Source organism: Bombyx mori, chromosome 7 (genome assembly GCF_030269925.1).
Source record: "Bombyx mori chromosome 7, ASM3026992v2".
NCBI lineage: Eukaryota > Metazoa > Arthropoda > Insecta > Lepidoptera > Bombycidae > Bombyx > Bombyx mori.
Genome location: NC_085113.1, coordinates 7,882,538 through 7,903,627, shown reverse-complemented (window position 1 = coordinate 7,903,627; position 21,090 = coordinate 7,882,538). Strand labels below are relative to the sequence as shown.

Sequence of the window (21,090 nt, the reverse complement as noted above, 5' to 3'; positions counted from 1 at the left end):
ATCCTAGGCGGGTACCAAAGTTTCTAAAGAAATACGTACTCTACAAATGTTTACGATTGACTTCTACGACGAAGGAATAACTTCTTCAGACTGTAGGGCTGTTCTGTAGAGCTTCAAGTGTTGTTCTGATGATGTAAGACATAAGTGTCTCCAGTCTCACGTCTCAAAATGGTATACACGTTGCGTTCTGTCTTCGGACTCACAAATCTTACAATACAAAACTCTTCTGTTAAAAACAAACGAACGTACAAATGAAAACCTCGATGGTTATTAGAAGATATGCTTCGCAGTGGACGGTGGCTGGTCGTCGTGGTCCGAATGGGAACAGTGCATGCAAGACGGAACCACGCACGCGCTGTACGAGGATGAGAAGCCGGATATGTGCATGTGCAGGACGCGACGGTGCAACAACCCGAAGCCAGCACACGGCGGCCAGGGTTGTAAAGGTATTTGTTTTTATTTTTATATATACAGGCAAAACAGGAGGGAAAATCCATCACGGAGTAAAGTTCATCCGTATTATCTGGAACTATCTGCGTTCATCCACAGTGCGTTTCCAGAGGTCTTTTTTGCCACGTACCATCCGGATATGGAATGAGCTTCCCTCCACGGTGTTTCCCGAGCGCTATGACATGTCATTCTTCAAACGAGGCATCTGGAGAGTATTAAACGCTAGGCAACAGCTTGACTCTGCCCCTGGCAATGCTGACGTCCATGGGCGACGGTAACCACGCAAATTATAATTTTGCGGGTTTGATTTTTATTACACGATGTTATTCCTTCACCGTGGAAGTCAATCGTGAACATTTGTTAAGTACGTAATTCATTAGAAAAATTGGTATTCCGCCTGCGGGATTCGAACACCGGTGCATCGCTCAATACGAATGCACCGGACGTCTTATCCTATTGTCCGGGACGTCACTGAATCATATTATTATCGTCCAGGAGCCAGCATATCAGTGACGAACTGCACGGTGCACGGCGGCTGGTCGGGCTGGTCCTCGTGGTCCGAGTGCTCGGCGTCGTGCGGCATCGCGGTCAAGTCACGGCGACGCACGTGCTCGTCTCCGGAGCCCAAGTTCGGAGGCCGCGTGTGCGTCGGATTGGATGTCGATGATATATTCTGTTCGAATCTGCCTCCTTGTCCAGGTGATTGTTGTTGAATTATAATGTACCTAATATATATATATTTTTTATTGACATCTGTGGCACAAAAACCGAAGGATTATTACGAGATAAGTATATTTTGGAACATCGTTGCAGTGACGTCATAGGTGCGTACTTAATATTTGTTAAAACAAAATTTAAGATTGTCCACTACTAAACTAGTTTTATGTCACGTCTGGATCGGAGGACTGATTTTTTATTTATTTTGTACATTTTTCTCTTAAATTATTAAAGATGAAAACCCGAGTTAAACTACCTGCCGGACTTCATAATGTTATTAGTACGTTCTGTGATAAAATGTTATGTTTTTTTTTTGCTTAGATGAGTGGACGAGCTCACAGCCCCCCTGGTGTTAAGTGGCTACTGGAGCCCATAGATATCTATAACGTAAATGTGCCACCCAACTTGAGATATAAGTTCTAAGGTCTCAGTATGGTTACATGCCCCACCCTTCAAACCGAAACGCATTACTGCTTCACGGCAGAAATAGGCCTTAGTTAGTTTTAGTGCCTTAATAGGCAGACGTGCGTACGGCCCACCTGGTGGTGAGTGGTTACCGTCGCCCATGGACTTCAGCAATGCCAGGGGCATAGCCAAACTGTTGCGTACCGTAGGTTCGCGGGGATTCGCTGGATGCAATCAGCCCAGGGCCGATCTTTGTGGCGAGGCTTGGGGGAGGTCTTTGTCCAGCAGTGGGCGTTTTTGGGCTGACAGAATAAAATATAATCGCTGTATCATTCAAACATTGAAACGCTTTTCGCTTTTCGCGCATTCACAATGATAGAATTTTTGTACTAATATTGTCTTTGGTTGAGATTTAATCCATTTTTACAACCAGAACAATTATTTAAAAACTTCGAATTTCGATTGTCCTTATTTTATCTTGTAAACAGAAACAGATCAGCATTTAAGTGATTAAAAGGATTTAATTATTTTTAATTGTTGGATTGAAATGCCACGACCGGGACTTATGGCAGGATTTGGGGGAGGCCTATGCGAAAGCAAAACAATCTTAGCCGATGTCAAATGCAAAGAAAAAAAAAAATGAATAGTATGTACCTAAATATGAATGAAGGTTGTTAATAAAGGCTTCTTTATCTTTATCTTAATTGTTGGATACTTTGTTATTTAGATCCAAATCTAGTACCGGTCGATGGTGGCTGGTCAGCTTGGAGCCAATGGTCGCAGTGTACCAGTGCTGGGGGTCCCGGCTGCGGTCCGGCGGCCGGTTGGAGAGAACGGAAGCGAACGTGCACCAACCCCGCGCCTAAGCATGGCGGCATCGACTGTGAAGGTTTCAAGGTTGAGAAGCAAGTCTGCGATATGAAACCATGCGAGGTCAGGAAGGCCACAGCTTGGACCCCTTGGGTGCAGATACCCGGTAAGCTGATAACTGATAACTTTAGCTTAAAGTCGACAAATTTTTCAACACACACACACACACATCTTTACACACACATACTTACACACACACACTTACACACACACACTTACACACACATATTTACACACACATACTTACACACACATACTTACACACACATACAAACACACAAATTGGAATTTATTTAAAAAGCTATTTGTTTACCATATACATGTATTTATAGCCCAATGTTTTAAAAAGTTTAAACGTCTCTTACAAGGCAAGATATTCCGTGCCTGAACGAACAAAAAACCACGGGTTGTCGATCACCATAGACATCTACAACGTAAATGCGCCACCCACCTTGAGATAGCTCTAAGTATGGTTAGAATGTCTGCCCCACCCTTCAAACCGAAACGCATTACTACTTCACGGCAGAAATAGGCGGGGTGGTGGTACCCACCCGTGCGGACTTACAAGAAGTCCTACCACCAGTAAAAAATATTCAGATATTGATTTTTATACATATACACATCCTCAAATTGGGATTAATTAGAGCTTCGCCATAGAATTAGGTAGTGCGATGGTACCTAGTACCTAATGTTACTTAGGGTTTGGCGTTTTGTGAGCTTGCACGCGTACCGGTTTTTCAATTACTGGCAATATTGGGCCACGACTTAGGTGGAGTCTCAGAAATTTTTCAGTGAATCAGGGTTGTTTCTTACTTATGAAAAGAGTGAGATATGTTTGACGAGCGCTATGTGTGTGACGTCACATGTGGTCACTTTTAAATTTACAGCACAAGAATATACAGCAAATAACTTTGTGAGGAAAAAGTTTTTGAAGGCAAAATAAAATCATGTCACAATCTATATCTATACTAATATATAAATCTACAGTGGTTTTTACGGATGTTCCGTTATAACTACTGAACCATGCATCTGATTGACTTGAAACTCGGTATCCATGTAGAAAATACATGTACTTAATGGTTAGGCTAATATTTATACGAGTGTTGGACTCCCTAATAATAATGACAATAAATAATAATGTTAATTTTAAAGGCCCAGCGAAGGGGGCGAGTATGGCTAGTGTTATATAAATAAAAAAAAAATCTGTCAATTAGATTATCAAGATTTCTTCTTTTTCTTTTCTTTAATATTATTATTATTATTTAACAATTGTTTGTTATCAGGTAATTTATCAGACGGCAGTTATACAGAGAAACGATTCAAATTTTTGTGTAAGGCGCCGTCACCAGACCAAATAAAAGTGAGTACATACATACTACACGACTCTGTCAGCCTAATCCGTATCCAATGATGGAACCTTTGGATCACTATTTTTAATTACTTTATATAAGTGGAACATCACAATTGTGTACGGGCAATGTTCGACTGTACAATTGATCGAATTGAACCCGAGAAAAAAAACTGGCTTATATGCGTGTGAGTCTGGTAACGCTTAAGGCAGGCGAGGCTTAAGCATATAATAAGTGCGGCAGTACATAAACAAATCTTAAGTATATAAGGCTGAGCGGTGTCGGCCTAGATTAAAATTCACTGGAGAATAGGCAGTAGTTTCATGACAATTATCGATCGCCATTCGATTTTTTGTTATGGCTCATTCCCCGCACTGGTAGGACTCTATGATAGTAAGCCAGTCAGCTTATTCCTGCGGATTAATAGCGGGAGAGCTACTGTATTAATGAATGGATATATTCACCTCATGCTGGATGTCGGAAACCATTTTAGGCAGCCGTGAGAGATTTCACTCATATAAACAATTAAAAAAAAACTACCCTCCTTTAAAAAAAATAACATAGCTGTTTGTTTCCAGCTGTCGATAGCTCGTGAAGAAGAAAGGTATTGCAATGCTCGCGGTATATGCAGTAACAATCCTCCAGAAGAAGAATCAGGGTGGGAAGAGTGGGGGCCCTGGGAAGCTTGTTCGGCGAACTGTGGTGGTGGACAACAGGCCCGGACTAGGAAATGTCGACGGCCACCCTGCGTCGGTTCTGCTGAAATGTTAAGGGCTTGCAATACTCATGCTTGCTCAGGTGCGTTGTCATGTTCCCTTTTGTTTTTTTATTGCTTAGATGGGTGGACGAGCTCACAGCCCACCTGGAGATAAGTGGTTACTGGAGCCCATAGACATCTACAACGTAAAGGCGCCACCCACCTCGAGATATAAGTTCTAAGGTCTCAAGTACAGTTACAACGGCTGCTCCACTCTTGAAACCGAGACGCGTTACTGCTTCACGGCAGAAATAAGCAGGGTGATGATAGCAACTTGCGCGGACTCACAAGAGGTCCTACCACCAATTACCAATTACGCAATTTATAATTTAACGGGTTTGATTTATATTTTATGATGTTATATCCTTCACCGTGGAAGCTAATCGTGAACATTTGCTAAATACGTATTTCATTGAAAAAATTGGTACCCGCCTGCGGGATTCGTACATCGGTGCGTCGCTAGATGCTAATGCACCGAACGTCTTATCCTTTAGGCTACGACGACTAGTGTAAGCAAATTCTGTTTCAAAATTCAGGTTGAGCCCGTGAGTTCACTTACCCGTCCGGGCGTAGCTGGAATAGTCTCTTACACTACCAGCGAATAGGTAGGATAAAAAAGAACGAACTGGGATGAAATTTCGCACAAATATTATTGAAAATTTAAATTAATACCTTCTATTGTAAACGACGCGACGGGGTAACGCAAAGTATATTTATAAAAAAAATTAAATCCTGTGCTCGCTGGTTTACGAAGTCACGTACCATCGAATCTATAAATCTATTTATTTATTTATTTATTTTATTATTATTTGTGGTCATAGGTTAACAAAGATTAATAAGTTAATATTAATAAATGTATCGCTATGTCCTGCTAGTAAAGCGTACAAATATTAGGTGTAAGTATAATCTACATAAAAATAAAAAAACTTAAATTATATTTATGAACCATAGACTCGTGGTATGTATAGAGAGTTATAGCATAGTTTTCTTTCTTAGGCGAATGGTCTTGTTGGAGCGAATGGAGCGATTGCAGCGGGAAATGTTCAGACAGCGCTCCCGGACATCGAACCCGGACCCGGATGTGTCTCTCGCCGGACGGCTGTGCCGACGCCGGAGCCGCACTCGAACGACGGCTATGCGTCTCCAACTGTGCTGGTGAGTTATCTATCTATCTATCTTTAGGCCCACAGACGACCACTGCTGGAGGCCTCTCCCGAGCCTCGCCACAAAGATTGGCCCTGCGCTGCTGGCATCCAGTTTATCCCCGCGATCTCAATAGATTGTCGGTCTACTTTGTTTGTGGGAGGCCTACCCACCCTACGTCTACCGGTACGCGGTCGCCACTCGAGGACTTTTTATCTGTATAATATAAATAAGCAAAGACGAAATAGATCAAGTATTTATTACTAAGTAATCCTATTGTGGCAGCAGCTTGGCTCTGCCCCTGGCATTACTGAAGTCCATGGAGGACGGTAACCACTCACCGTCAGGTGGGCCGTATGCTCGTCTGCCTACAAGGACAAAAAAAAAACAAGTAACAATTTTTTTTTGACATAACAGAAATGATGTAATTGATTCTAATTTGTATAATCTATGATTTTCAAAATCGATTTTTACTATTTCTTTGTACTACTAGACCTTCGTTTTAATTATTTTTTTTGCCGTTTTGATGTATGAATTGTTGAATGTTGAAGTGTTTGAAATCACGGTTATTTGATTCTACATTCCCAATGTAAATATCGATACGTATCGTACGTAGGTCTGTGTATGTATGGTGTTAATGTTAGTATATCGTTGTAACAGACACGGAGGCGGGGTGGGGCGAGTGGGGAGCGTGGGGTGGGTGCGCGGGGGGAGAGCGCGTGCGGCGGCGGGAGTGTGCGCGGGGCGCGTGCGCCGGACCACAGCTACAGGCCGCGCGTTGTACCGACGACAACGACGATATGGATAACGGTCAGTTATTAGTAAGACATATTAGTTTTATCCAGGATTTATTGAGGACTACGGGCATGTCGACCCGGTCATTTCTAGGTAACTACTGCAATACACGTGCAGTGAAATCCTATCTATTTAGATCGCGAAACCCTAGTAATTGTTTGTCTAAAAGTTTTTTTTTTATTGCTTAGATTAGGTGGATGAGTTCACGGCCCACCTGAGCCAATAGACATCAAGTATAGTTACAACGGCTGGCTCACCCTTCAAACCGAAACGCATTACTGCTTCACGGCATAAATAGGCGGAGTGGTGGTACCAACCCGCGCGGACTCGCAAGAGGTCCTACCACCAGTAATTACGCAAATTATAATTTTGCTTGTTTGATTTTTATTACACGATGTTATTCCATTACCGTGGAAGTCAATCGTGAACATTTGTTGAGTACGTATTTCATTAGAAAAATTGGTACCCGCCTGAGATTCGAACACCTGCATTCGTGCATCGTTCAACACGAATGCGCCGGACGTCTTATCTTTTAGGCTACAACGACATATCCTTTAGGCCACAACGACTTAACGATATAAAGAACGTAATCAGTGAAAAATCGATTAAACAAAGGATTATTTTGTGCAGAATTGTACGCGATGCCGGCGTACAGCCAGTTCGATGAGGTGGCTTCGTTTGTATCAATGCCAAACGAGACCCTCAGCGTCGGGAGCATCGTCGGCTGTGTTATCGCTGCCTTTGTTATGGGTAAGTACATTAAATATTGTTTGAAGAAGAAAAAAATATGGTTGCCTGTAAAGTCAGTTTAAGGATGATAGTTTTACGTGATAACGTCTTAAAGAAACATTTACGAAAAATTGCATACTTTTACGAATTAAATTGAATTATTATCATTATTTTGTACATACAATGTAAAGGAGTTAATTGAAAATATAAAAAAAATCGATAAATTAACGATTGAGCCGATCGTACTTCTCTATCGTTTGTTCAGCGCTCTCGCTTGCACTCTAAGGCTTAAGGCGGAACGTGACACTTTTTCGTGCGTGCAGTCGGTACTCATCGCTTTATAAGACGTTTCTAAGTAGATATTTCTGTCGTCTCGATGTAATGACATACGTCCAGTTCACACGCAGTGGGAACCTTCAGAAGTATATCTGTCGCATTCCTATAGCCATGTCTGTCCTTTTTCATTAATTTCATTAAGTTTCCCAAACGTGCTAAAGAAAAGTTTTCTTTATGTCACATCAGGCTGTCTACTCTGCTTGTCCCTTGTCATATTCTGCCAGCGCCGCGGCACGAGGATGCCATGGAAGAAACAGCATAGAGTTCCGTCAAGTCCTCACTACATCACAGCTAAACAAAACAGCTATGTGACCGTGCCTTTAAAGGAAGTGGTGAGTCCTGAATATACTCGTAATTAATTAATTTCATCTGTAATATTGATTGTTCTATACATTTGTTCAAATCATTCGACAGACAAGGAATTAGATTGTTAATGCAATTGAATGTATTATAAAGGGGTTTTGTCAATCACAAAGTCGTTAAGAACTATTTTATTAATACGCTTTTATTAGCTTCAGACGTATGTATGTTTGTAACGGAATCTTTGAACATCATTTCGACCCTCTTCAAAATGTCGGATTAACTCGAAATTTGGTATACTTATTAAGGACCAACGACAATTTAATATTTTAAAAAAAATTGAAAAATAATAAAAAAAAAATTCAACTAAAAAATTAAAAATAAATAATAGTTTAGAATTATAGAAAATAAATTTTAAATTACACTATTTTTAATTCAAATTTATTAAAATTTCTCTTCTATTTTTTAGTTGGATTTTCTATAAAAGCGTATTTTGTTAGTTTTTTTTAAACTATTATTTTATTTACGTCTGTTTTGTTTTTATTTCATGACTTTAATATTAGTTTAAAGATGTAAACATTCTTTCGCAGCCTCGTAAAGCAAAACGCCAGCCATCTTTTACTGGTATCGGAGGAGGCAGTGGGATTGTACTATCAAAGAGCAACAACATATCGAATGCTAATAACCACAATAATTCAGTTGCGACGCCCAAGCTTTACCCTAAGGCTATAGCAAATGAATACGATTCCATGGGAACGATAAGGAGGCACTCAAATCAACCGAACAACAAAAATAATTTGGATGTCGAAGAGGATAGATTTTATTAAAAATGTGTTTTGTATGTGCGAAATTAATTTAAAAGTACCCTCATTCAAGAAATTTGTGTTATAATAAATATTCCGCTTTAATGATAGTGAATATTGTCGTGAAGACAGAAAAGATCAATTAAATGTGCTAAAAGGGGTTTACTATAAGTTTAATTGGATCAAATATGACAACTTTTTGACATTTTGATTGTTTTGACATTGACAAGTTCAAGCAGTGCATGAACATTTTAAAATGAGAAAGAAATGTGTGTCAATTATCTTTCAATTGACAAAATCATAAATTAATTTGAATTTTATTTTAGATTTGATATGGCGCTGGTAGAATGTATGAAATTGTATGGATTCGGTGAAATATATTTATTAATTGCTGTTTTGTGTGGACGGAATATATGTGAATATGTGTGAATGTTTTAATCTAGTTTATGTTTTAAGGGACGGGGATTCAATACAACAAGAATACATAGAATAATAATATTTTTTATGAAATAAGAGATATGATAATCAAAATAATTGCGATCTCTTAAACTATTCCTATTATGTGGGAATTCTTTTTAAGGGTTGTGTTGGATGCAATGAGTAAATATAAATCGGGGTGACCAACTCATACTTTGACAAAGAAACATGATAGTGAAATCCCCATTATAATCTTGTTGACAAGAACTAATTTATGTATTAAAAAAACAAATGACACGTGATTATGAAATAATTAAGAATTTGTGATCTTTACGCAGTGAATTTGTAAATATGTTATATCGTAATAAAGAAATCGTTTAAACACGAAGTTAAGTGCCATTAATTTATGTAAAGAATAACTATTTTAAGAGAATATTTTTTTATTAAAATTTAGATTTATGTATTTTAAAGTTAATACGTCAAAGCTACATGTGCCATGTGAATAAATGAATTACGTATTATTTAATGTTGTATATTAGATTAATTTACGAGAATTCTATAATATGACTTTGTTGATTTAAAAAACTTTCATAATTTAGGACACATCGTGAGATGCAAAAGGTCAGATATCTCTTTTTGTATTGACGGCTGATGATTTGGGATCGCCTGGCTATTTCGTTTGGGGAGTTCCTGATAATTTTTTATTTTGGATCAATTAGTCGCTAACGTTACTATAATATAGTAACACCAAATCCAGTTTTAAATTCAAAACCTTATGCATCTGTTATCGATAATTATGTTATGTGTGGTTTGAGATATGTTTGTGATTAAGTGACATTTAAAATAGACCTCATTCTAGTTCGTGAATGTAAGAAATTTCTTAATGACATAGACAATGTGACAGCTTTTAAAGCGCTTAAAATTTCGTTTATATTTTAACATATAAATTTATAGTGTAACTCAAGTGCCTTTTTATATGAAATCAATAAACAATCTTTCTCTTATAAATATATTATTATGTTTATTATAATACTATATTTTTTCAAATTTGAATACGATTTCAACTTAGAGTTGGCGTATGTTGACACTTAAGTCAAATATGAAAGCTGCGAAATTTTATGAAATATATTTCTTAAGAAATAGGTCGGCCGTAATGTTAACGTTCAGGGTGTGGAAATTGTGTTCGTAAAGAAATGAATGTTGAAATAGATTGTTAAATTTAATAACTGTTCTTAGTTCTTGTGACTCTGATGAATTTTGTTTGGCACCTGAACATAAATGACCAGTGGAATAAATTGTGATCGAAATGTTTATGATGACCTCCTTTCTATTAATTGTCGCAATTATAATTGTACTAGCGACCCGCCCTCGCTTCGCTTCGGAAACTGTAATTTATTATTGATTTCTTCACTATTTAATGGATGTTATTATACATATAAACTTTCCTCTTCAATCACTCTATCTATTAAAAAACGCATCAAAATCCGTTGCGTAGTTTTAAAGATTTAAGCATACATAGGGATATAGGGACAGAAAAAGCGACTTTGTTTTATATTAAGTAGTGATGTGAAACGTTATGGATCAAAAGTTTATAATTATAGTTAGATATAGTTTGTGTAAAACAACGAATATGATCAGTTAAATTGACCGTAATTAAAAATATATGGTCATTGTCAAGTAATTTCTAAAGCTTTTTTTTAGTAACTTTAAAAAATTTAACGGTTCAAATTTTATTAAAATATATTTTTCATCTCCCTGTATATAAATTTTAAAACGGTTTTAATGACGTCATAAGATGGCTATACACTTTTATTCTTTACAAAGATTCTTATTCAAAGTTTCATAGTGTTTTAATGGAATGCTACGTCACTGAAATGTATCAAAGGATACATTTTGACTGGTTTTTTTTTAACAGGCTCGCTGCCGGTGTGAGCTCAGCTTTCCTTTCTAAATATATATTCAGCGCTTTGGGCATCAAAAGCCGCTCTTTGAATCTTAGTCTTAGGAAAGTAATCCAGTGTACACTTTGACGATAACTTTTGAAGGAATCTCAGGGTCTGCTTTTGAATTCTGTCAATTAAATAAATATTTACAAAGATACCGCGAGCCATAAATGAACAGCAGTTAGCACTGAATTATTTCAATACCACAGTTGCACGTTGAAGGCTACTGTTTAATCTCGAACATTCTCTCGGAATGTCTCTGATTCAATTGTGTTCGGCCTAACAAAGCTGGTCGGTTCGTAAACTGTTCAGTGTTAGTCGCTGTGTAGTCGGTCCTTTTTGTTTCAAAGTACTCATGACTGGCTTTCGTGAGGGATTACAGTTCAGCGAACGCTAACGACTCTGAAAGTAATTAGAATTTACTTTTGCTTTACAAATTGCGTTGTTCATGGACAACTTCATAGGAGGACTTGTGATTCATTTGTCAAAAAAAAACCATCTTCAAATATTCTAATTTTAATGTTGAATAATGAAATAATGAAACATATTATCGAAAATGTTTAAAATAGTTAAACATAGTGCGTAAATAAGACAAATATAGTATGAAATAGATTAGTTGGATGCGTTTATTGATAATAATAGACTACTATTTTCGATACGTGCATTAAGAAATTGAGACATGTGATTTTAAGAATAAATTTTGGTTTACATTAAATGAAGTTAAATGCATTTTAATATTGATCAATTTATTCTTGAATTTTACACAAAAACAAATAGTTTTTTTTTGTATAAATCGTCGATGGTAGATCCCACCGAAGTATGGGTACAACAGGTATTCGGTATATATATACGTATGTATAGACACTTGATGCGTCAATTATATGTAATTTACATTCTTTCTGTTCTATATCTATGGCATATCATTAGAGCATTCTCTTAGAGGCTTTTTAAGTAATACTTCTGTTTATCTCAGTAACTCACCGGTCCAGTTCATAGTTTTAAGATTTTTATATGTTTTTTTTTTTACAAATAGACCTATTTAATTGATAAAAGATTCTAATTATAGTTGTGAACCGATTAATGTTAATCGTTTCTATTCCTAAAATATTTTATGTTTACAAATGTTATTTTTTAGATGCTGTATATTGTTTATGTGCTACTTAATAACAATAAAGACTGTCTTATATTACTAAGTAGTTTTTGTTTGCTGTTTTCATTATTTCAAATCTAGACTCTTTCGAAGTCGTCGTGGCCTAAAGGATAAGACGTCCGGTGCATTCATATCTAGCGGTGCAACGGTGTTCGAATGCCGCAGGTGGGTACCAATTTTTCTAATGAAATACGTATCTAACAAATGTTCACGATTGATTTCCACGGTGAAGGAATAATATCGTGTAATGAAAATCAAATCCACAAAATTATAATTTGCGTAATTACTGGTGGTAGAACCTCTTGTGAGTCCGCACGGGTTGGCACCACCGCTCTGCCTATTTCTGCCGTGAAGCAGTAATGCGTTTCAGCTTACTCTGAGAGTTTCGTGAATAAATTTTACGGTACAAATTAGTTAGTCTGGCTTGAGCTTTTATGCGTCGATTTTATATAAATATTAAAACATTTTTTTTAGAATCATCACAAGTGTTTGACTATGAGGTCATTATAAAATGACAATCTTTTTATTTCTATCATAAATTAATATTTTATGACCCTTCGTTCGTCCAGTAGCTGTAACATAATTCGAAATTTTCACGAACGTGGGTAGCTGAATCTGTAATACTTGATTTCTTAAGTAGGTTCTAAAACTCGTCGATAATTATTATACATATACGAATAAACATAAAATGTAACTGGATATTATAAACGGCAATAAAAAAATTTGCACCCATACTTTTTCACAAACTAGCTAATATATCTTGCACTTTAGTAAAATGCATAGATAATAAAAAATACACTTGCAAAATGACATTCGTACACATTTGACGTTTGTCATAATTATAATTTTCGCTCCGAAATGGGAGACCGAATCTATATTATGAATTTTTGGCGGGAACGCGAGGATTGAAGTTATGTGTTTTATTATATTTTGTATGTTTAGTTTGTAATAGCGGTGGTTTATGTTTAGTATCTGTGAAAATGTACAAATCGTGGGAAAATGAAACAAAGCCACAGAAACGTAACTTCTCGGGATCCTCCTTAAAGTCCCTGAAAAAGTCTCAGTAAATGACCACCATTTATATTATTGAGATTATATTCAATCCCATATCATCTCATCTCATTTCATTTAATTTCATGCCAATTGATTAAGTTTCCTTCGTTTTTTATTATTCATAAACTGTAAATAATTAAAACGGCGAATTACAAAAAGCTTATTACTTGACGCTGGCTAATGCACAAGCCGTGCCGGAGCCAAAAACTAAAGAAGAAGAATATATAGATAAGGCTTATTAAAACTCATTAGGCGTTTCATGTGTTGGTACGTTTATCTCGTAGGAGTCGCGACGTTGAGGTCTTATTCGCAATAACACGCGTATTGGTGCCCCACTCACGTCCGCGGTACGACGGGTTCGCGTACCGAACGATCCCAGCTAACTGTCTGGCAGGTTTGAATTCAATTAGGCTGTTATTATTAGAGCAATATGTCAACAAAATTATTACTGGTGGTAGGACACTCTTGCGAGTCAGTGCGGCGATTTCAGCCGTGAAGCAGTAATGCATTTCGGTTTGAAGGGTGGGGCAGCCGTTGTAACTATATTGAGACCTTAAAACTTATATCTCATGGTAGGTGGCGTATTTACGTTGTAGATGTCTATGCGCTCCAGTAACCACTTTAAATCAGGTGGGCCCTGAGCTCGTGCACCACCTAAGCAATAAAAACATAATTAAAAAATTCTAAAGCATTTCGTAGATGTCAACCGCCTGATCACGAACGATTTCCATGATGAAGAAATAATATGGCGCAAGATTTTATAAATTTGTATAATTACTAATAACCTATAGAAACTGATGGTAGTTGGTCAGGTTGATGGGAGAAGAGCACGCGGTCGCTTACTTACCCGTTGATCAGTGTGCTTAGTGCGAGTTTTTTACCGTTCTCGATATCGTAAAAGTTACCTCATATTTGTTATACCTCAAAAGTTTTCGCGCGGTCTGTGGTTTTACGTTTCAAGCATACTCATTATCCTTTATTGCGTGAGGTGACATGAAAACTATGGAAGCCAATTGGCAGTTTCTCTCGTATAAGAAAAAATGCATGGGTTATACGCTGAGTCATTAACTTAATTAATCTAGTGATTGTTATGATTTCAATTATATTACCGTTCCCGATAACATCAGTTTTTTTGATATCCGTATCTGCTATTTGATAACAGATGGCGTTACTCGTACCGAAATAACGCTATGTATTTTCCCGTGCTCAAAGACGTGACTGAGTGAAGAACATTCTAGAGCCGAATATCTATTTTAAAACAGATAACCTTTGCGATAAATCTATGAATCCGGGGTGGATAGAGTTAGAATGGCGTTTTTATAGTATTTTTATTTACGAATTTATAGAATTCATTGATCCTAAGAGACCTCATATTTGAGTATAGGCTCTGAAAATTTTAAAGGTCTTCCGTGATAAGTAACAGCGATATTAGATGCCTTGCATTGTAAATTATCTTCGGATCGAGCAGCTTATTTACATTTTGAAGTCCGCAATTTTATAATATCTTAAATTTATTGCCTAGATAATTTGGTTTTTATATGCGAGTCATCTAGGAAAATTTTTCACTAAAGAAAAGTTATTTGTAGAGAAACTGAATACAAAAGCACGATATTTACCATTTTCTCGTACATTTAATTATATATATATTATTATATATCCCTAGTATACAACGTGTTATAAAATACCCCGTAAAAATATAATTAATTATCAAAGGCAAAATTTTTGTTAACCCTAGTAAGCTGTCATATCAGGGAACAAGGTTATTTAACGGAAAGACCTACGTACCTATTTTACTTAATAATTGTCTACTTAATTACTTACTTAATACTTAAGCTACTTACTTGATATTATAATTTCTACTTTCCATTCATAAATGTTTGCTACCTTAATACAAAGATGTCATTGTACTGGCATCAAGAAATGTCAAGTTGAAAAAAAAAATTTATGTTGTCAATTTCAAATCTTTTAACTTATATTCTACGACTGTTTCGAGCTGGTTTTCAAATATAGGTACATTCTCTTTAATTTAACTGAAATAGGGCTTGCACATCAGTGAAATAATAATATATTTTTAATTTTTTTGGGATATCTTATATAGCGTTACTACGGTTCTTAAATATTGAGAATGGACTCGTTACAAGGCCTCATTTAACCTCTTTTCGGTTTTGCGGCTAGTTTTGTAACACCCTGTATACACATATATACTATACAGAAGTACCATAAAATATTGACGGTTGAAAACTTTTTAATCCAGAGTATACATAATATCAAAAATGTCGTTTCGAGAAGACCATTTAAAAAAAAAAAATGGCGGGCCAACAACAAATGAAATTTTAAGCCAGTAAAGAATCAATTTAAAAACCTTAAAAATAATTTATTTTTCTAGTAGTTTCCATAAGCTCTGAAAAGCATTTCAGGTAGTAGGGATGACCAACTCGAACGCACCGTATAACATACGACGCATTCCTAATCTTTGACCAGGGACTATCAATTTCCACTTGAAATATTAGGAGTGTACTTTTGAATAAATTTGAAATGATTTGCGATAAACAGAGAAGAAAATTAAAACCTCTTAGCCTATCTTTCCCTAAACACAATACCCGGATGAATCATCGGTTTCGAGAACGAATCTTTCATCGAAACTGGGTCGCGAATCGAACTTTTTATCTCCCAAAAAAAGAAAGGCCGTCTACGTTTCACTTTGGATGATCTCGTCAAGATCTATATTCGAATTGATAAAAAAAGTAATCGAATTTCAAGCGCCCGCGGCCTAATTGGGTAAGTGGCCCGATGTTCTCATGTTCAATGCTGCAAATACGCATAGGATTTCTTCCACCTTGCTTGATTATGTAAGTCATCAAGTGTCTTCGTAACCGCTTTCGCTGCTATGTAGTTCAAAACGTGTTTATGAACGAATCTGCCGCGAAGTCCTGAATAGTTCTGGATTTCAAGGCACATCTACCGCAATAAATCCAATCGAAAATTCAACTTTACATGTCAGATGGGTCGCCATTTGATGTTCCATCAGTCACGTTTTTTCTAGTTTCTATTATCTTATACCCGTAAACGAGCAATTCTTGTTATACATAATCTGAATCTCGAAAACGGCTCCAACGATTTTCATAAAATTTTGTGTACAGGGGATTTCGGGGGCGATAAATCGATCTAGCTACGATTTATTTTCAGAAAATGTTGTTTTATTCGTGTTTTCAATAATCAACTTTATCGATAATCAACTTTATGACTCCTCCTGACATTTATTAGCGAATAATAATACTATTATTCTTAATTGAGGAACTAACTGCTTTAAAGACACAATATTTCATCATTTTATTAATATGTAATTCGTATTTAAATATAATTTATAAAAAACAGAATTTATCAAAAAAGAAAATCGTCTAGTAATGCCTAAATGATGAAGGAGTTCAATTTTGGAAATAAACAAAAAAATAACCTTAATATAACGCTTCTCTGAAATATCCGACAACGGCGTGTCTGCACTTTAGTGCATTATAATACGATGATGTTACAAAAGGATGTCTCCAGTCCGGCTAGACAAACGTCGTTAGCAAATTTTCACTGGCCCGGTTATTGAACTTTCCACCGTACTTTTGAACACAGCTACCCCAAAAGGAAATCGTCGTTTTTCGAGTGTATTATAATTACATAGATAGAAGATAAATATAATACATTACTTGGTGCTTCTCGCAAACGAAGACTTGATAATATATTAAGATATGAACATTAACATCATATTATATGATTTTAATGATATTACCTATATACTTATAATATTACTAGCGACCCGCCCTCGCTTCGCTTCGGAAACATTTAAAACACACATGAAACCAAAAAAATAAAATAATATTTTTTTAAAAAAAAGTAGCCTATGTTCATCATGGACAATGTCGGCTTCTAATGGAAAAATAATTTTTCAAATCGGTCCAGTAGTTTCGGAGCCTATTCGAAACAAACAAACAAACAAATCTTTCCTCTTTATAATATTAGTATAGAAGACTATTCCAAACCACTACTAGTGTTTTTCTGGTGATTAATTAGTCGCTCCTTTCATATTTTTTTATTTTTATTGCTTAGATGGGTGGACGAGCTCACAGCCCACCTGATGTTAAGTGTTTACTGGAACCCATAGACATCTACAACGTAAATGCGCCACCCACCTTCAGATATGAGTTCTAAGGCCTCACTTTTTACAGAACAAAGGGTGCCCCACCCTTCAAACTTTAATGCTTCAAGGCAGAAACTGGAAGGGTAGCAGTAGCTACTCGTGCAGACTCACAAGACTCCTACTACCAGTATTTAACTCATCAGTAAATCGCATAGTTTTTTTTAGCTCAAATTCGAATTTTTATAGTAAACTAGTAATTTTTTTTTTTTTTTTATTGCCTTTGTAGGCAGACGAGCGTACGGCCCACCTGATGGTAAGTGGTTACCGTCGCCCATGGACTTCAGTAATGCCAGGAGCAGAGCTAAGCCGCTGCCTACTGAAAGTAACTAATAAAAATCATCTAACTAATCCTGAAAATGAGAACGAACCAATCACGCATTTCCCGGATATTTGAGCTAAAATCATATTGAACAAGACTGCTGGTTTGGGACTGGACACGTGCTAACTAATCTTACGATAATTCGGCAAGGGATTACTGGTATCGTCCATGAACCAAGAAAGCAATCAACTTTCTTTTTCCTTGTGTGGCTATTGCCTTCGTTTATACTTCATGTGTTATTTAAAGCGCACGTGATATTAATTGACCATTAATCACCAGACAAGTTTGTACACTAACTGATTCTAAGCAAACGCTATGGTGTTTATTAACTTCGCTAATTTTCGCGAGACAGTAGATCTTTACTTGGATTCGATTATATTAAGAGCATCAAACGACAACAGGGGATTTAATTTTTAATTAAAATGAGAATCAAAGTTATGGAACACGATATTAAAGTCATAGATTTGACCAAATGTACGCGAACCTACTTCACTAAAAGTAAATAGAACAGAAATAGGGTAGCCCGAGAATTTCAAGCCAATTAGATTAATTGAATGAGTAAATTAACTCACTAAAACGTGTGGCTAAATTATTGACCGAGTTCATAATTGAATTTAGTGTTTATTTATAATGCATGCAATAATTATGAAGTTAGCTGTTTCCAAATTTCACGTTGGAAAGAAATTTTTTTTTTTTTTTATCGCTTAGGTGGGTGGACGAGCTCACAGCCCACCTGGTTCTAAGTGGTTACTGGAGCCCATAGACATCTACAACGTAAATGCGCCACTCACCTTGAGCTAAACGCTTATACATATTACATAATAAATCCTATCGGCTTTTGCTAGTCGTAGATATAAATAAAAAAATATATATATACCTACATTTCGTTTATTATTTTTATTTTATTATGACATTTTGATAAATTTGAAAATATCAAAAATAAAAAATTATCACATTCTTTTCAGTTTCAATTAAACGCTCGGTTTTAGGTCATTCACGCGTTTAGTTTCCATGTTTATATACAATGTTATCTACGTTTTAGTTAAATATAATAGTAAGAGAACTTTCCTTTTCCGTATGCAGTTTGATAGTGTAATAAATACGTATTTATTAATAAAAGAACTCAGTTAGCTAACTCAATATCAGAAAGGGCTTTTAAAGGCCACATAGATAGCATCAGGAATGACACTACTCTTCTTGGAGTAGAAGACTGGAAGTCTTAATCACATTGGTTGGATTCTACTTTTATTGTACTCTTCAAATTCCAATGTATGTATTTTATTTTTATTTTTTTATTGCCCTTTTAGGCAGACGAGCATACGGCCCACCTGATGGTGAGTGGCTACCGTCGCCCATGGACTTCAGCAATGCCAGGGGTAGAGCCAAGCCGCTGCCTACCGCTTAATACTCTCCACAAGCTTCTTTTAAAGAAGGACATGTCATAGCGCTCAGGAAACACCGTGGAGGGGAGCTCATTCCGTAGTCGGATGGTCGGATCTAATGGTAAGTGAATAGCTTGGGTTATAGGGTATACTTAAGTTGCCGTATATAGAAGAAACTTTTGCCCTACCAATAATGCAATATTAGATATCGTAAGGTTAGATATCAAAATAGATTCTGCTGACAGTAGAATGTCAAGTCCTAGATACTCCGCGTGTCCCCTAAGCGCTTACACCTCGTGCGACCCCCTGTCGAAGAAAAAGGTAGAAAAAAAGGTGATTCTATTGGCATTAGATGTCTGGATGATAGTGTGCAGTTAATAGCTCGATCAGATCGCGATCATACCCTGGTTAATAGTTGATTATATATACATAGAAAAACTAAAACGAATTGGCACTTTGAGGTGAAGTTTGAGTAGTTTTTCAGAGATAAGACCTTCGCATGCGGAATATTTTTGATGAAAAAGCCGCCACAAAACGGATAAAATATGTAAAAATCTGGTCCGTAACTGAGGTCTTAAATCATTAAATGCTATATGTAAATGGCTATAAACTGTGAATGTGTATTTTTTTGGTACGGAGCCTGATCTCACATACAATATTCAAATGCCGCTCAACCTTCGCTTGCGAATCCATTAAGGTTTTAACACCGTTCGGGTTTTTTCGTATGGAACGGAAATTTTTGAAATATTATTTTTATTGGTATTAGAGAAAGACGTCATATTTACCACAAGTAATTTTGTTATTAAAGCTTAGATGGGTGGACGTGCTCACGAGCCACTTGGTGTTAAATGGTTACTGGAGAAACTACTTTTTTTTTATTGCTTAGATGAGTGGACGAGCTCACAGCCCACCTGGTGTTAAGTGGTTACTGGAGCCCATAGATATCTATAACGTAAATGCCGTCACGCACCTTGAGATATGAGTTCTAAGGTCTCAGTATAGTTACAACGGCTGCCCCACCCTTCAAACCGAAACGCATTACTGCTTCATGGCAGAAATAGGCGGGGTGGTGGTACCTACCCGTGCGCACTCCTACCACCAGTAATTACGCAAATTATAATTTTGCGGGTTTGATTTTTATTACACGATGTTATTTATTCCTTCACCGTGGAAGTCAATCGTAAACATTTGTTAGGTACGTATTTCATTAGAAAAATTGGTACCCGCCTGCGGGATTCGAACACCGTTGCATCGCTAGATACGAATGCACCAAACGTCTTGTCCTTTAGGCCACGAAAACTTTTTTAATTTAGTGATAGTGGCACCAAAACGCGAGCCCCACGGACTGTCTGGTTTATACTGTTTATTTTTTCCAGTTCACATTATTTTGGTACGTTTACTATTGTGGTGACTTACACACATGATTGCATAGTTTGCAAGTGTGAGTGTGAACAGCGTGAGGTGCGCTGCCGCGCCAGTCTTCCGCAGACCTCTGACCACGAAGAATCAGTTACATTGACACAACATACCTATCTCGATTGCTTATGTTCTTATTAAAGTTTAATGTACACAGTATTGCCTGGACTCTCTCTTACCTTTTGCTTTAAACTATCTTCCTGTGCTTGTGTTTGTTGTTCTTCTCCTTCTGATCGTTTAATTTGTATAATAAATTGTTGTGCGTAAAATTGGACATAGTCATTCCGGTAATGGACCTAAAGCCCTTATTACCTAAATACTGTAATATAATGCAAACTTCTAATTTATCTCTCAAGATGGACGGTAGCAGCAGGGTTTCCAGTTGGCCTGTGGCTAATAAAGCTATTAAATAGTTCAAACCATAGCTACTAAAAGGAATATCCAATGTTGTACGAACGCAAGTAAAACTGTTTTCACAAACCCATAATAAACTTAATCTATACTAATATATTATAAATCTACAGTGGTTTTTACGGATGTTCCGTTATAACTACTGAACCGTGCATCCGA

General features: G+C 36.6%; 1 protein-coding gene and 1 long non-coding RNA gene across 3 annotated transcripts in view; both read left to right on the top strand.

Annotated features, from left to right (window-relative positions):
• LOC101744239 (semaphorin-5A) overlaps nt 1-12,203 on the top strand; it is a 52,409-nt gene extending 40,206 nt beyond the window's left edge. Inside the window, exons 11-20 of one of the 2 annotated variants that reach the window (XM_012694886.4) lie at nt 291-446; nt 946-1,149; nt 2,300-2,548; nt 3,726-3,802; nt 4,370-4,589; nt 5,545-5,703; nt 6,352-6,501; nt 7,117-7,236; nt 7,738-7,883; nt 8,442-12,203. In XM_012694886.4, the coding sequence (XP_012550340.1) occupies nt 291-446; nt 946-1,149; nt 2,300-2,548; nt 3,726-3,802; nt 4,370-4,589; nt 5,545-5,703; nt 6,352-6,501; nt 7,117-7,236; nt 7,738-7,883; nt 8,442-8,678 (1,718 nt within the window). In that variant the 3' untranslated portion in view covers nt 8,679-12,203. The remainder of the gene's footprint in view (nt 1-290; nt 447-945; nt 1,150-2,299; nt 2,549-3,725; nt 3,803-4,369; nt 4,590-5,544; nt 5,704-6,351; nt 6,502-7,116; nt 7,237-7,737; nt 7,884-8,441) is intronic. The other variant, XM_062669404.1, reaches the window with a different exon arrangement.
• A 1,254-nt stretch (nt 12,204-13,457) lies between these two features.
• LOC134199190 (uncharacterized) lies at nt 13,458-20,679 on the top strand. Its single transcript, XR_009973572.1, has 2 exons — nt 13,458-13,611; nt 20,481-20,679. It is a non-coding gene; the product is annotated as an uncharacterized LOC134199190 (long non-coding RNA).
• Nucleotides 20,680-21,090: the final 411 nt, after the last annotated feature.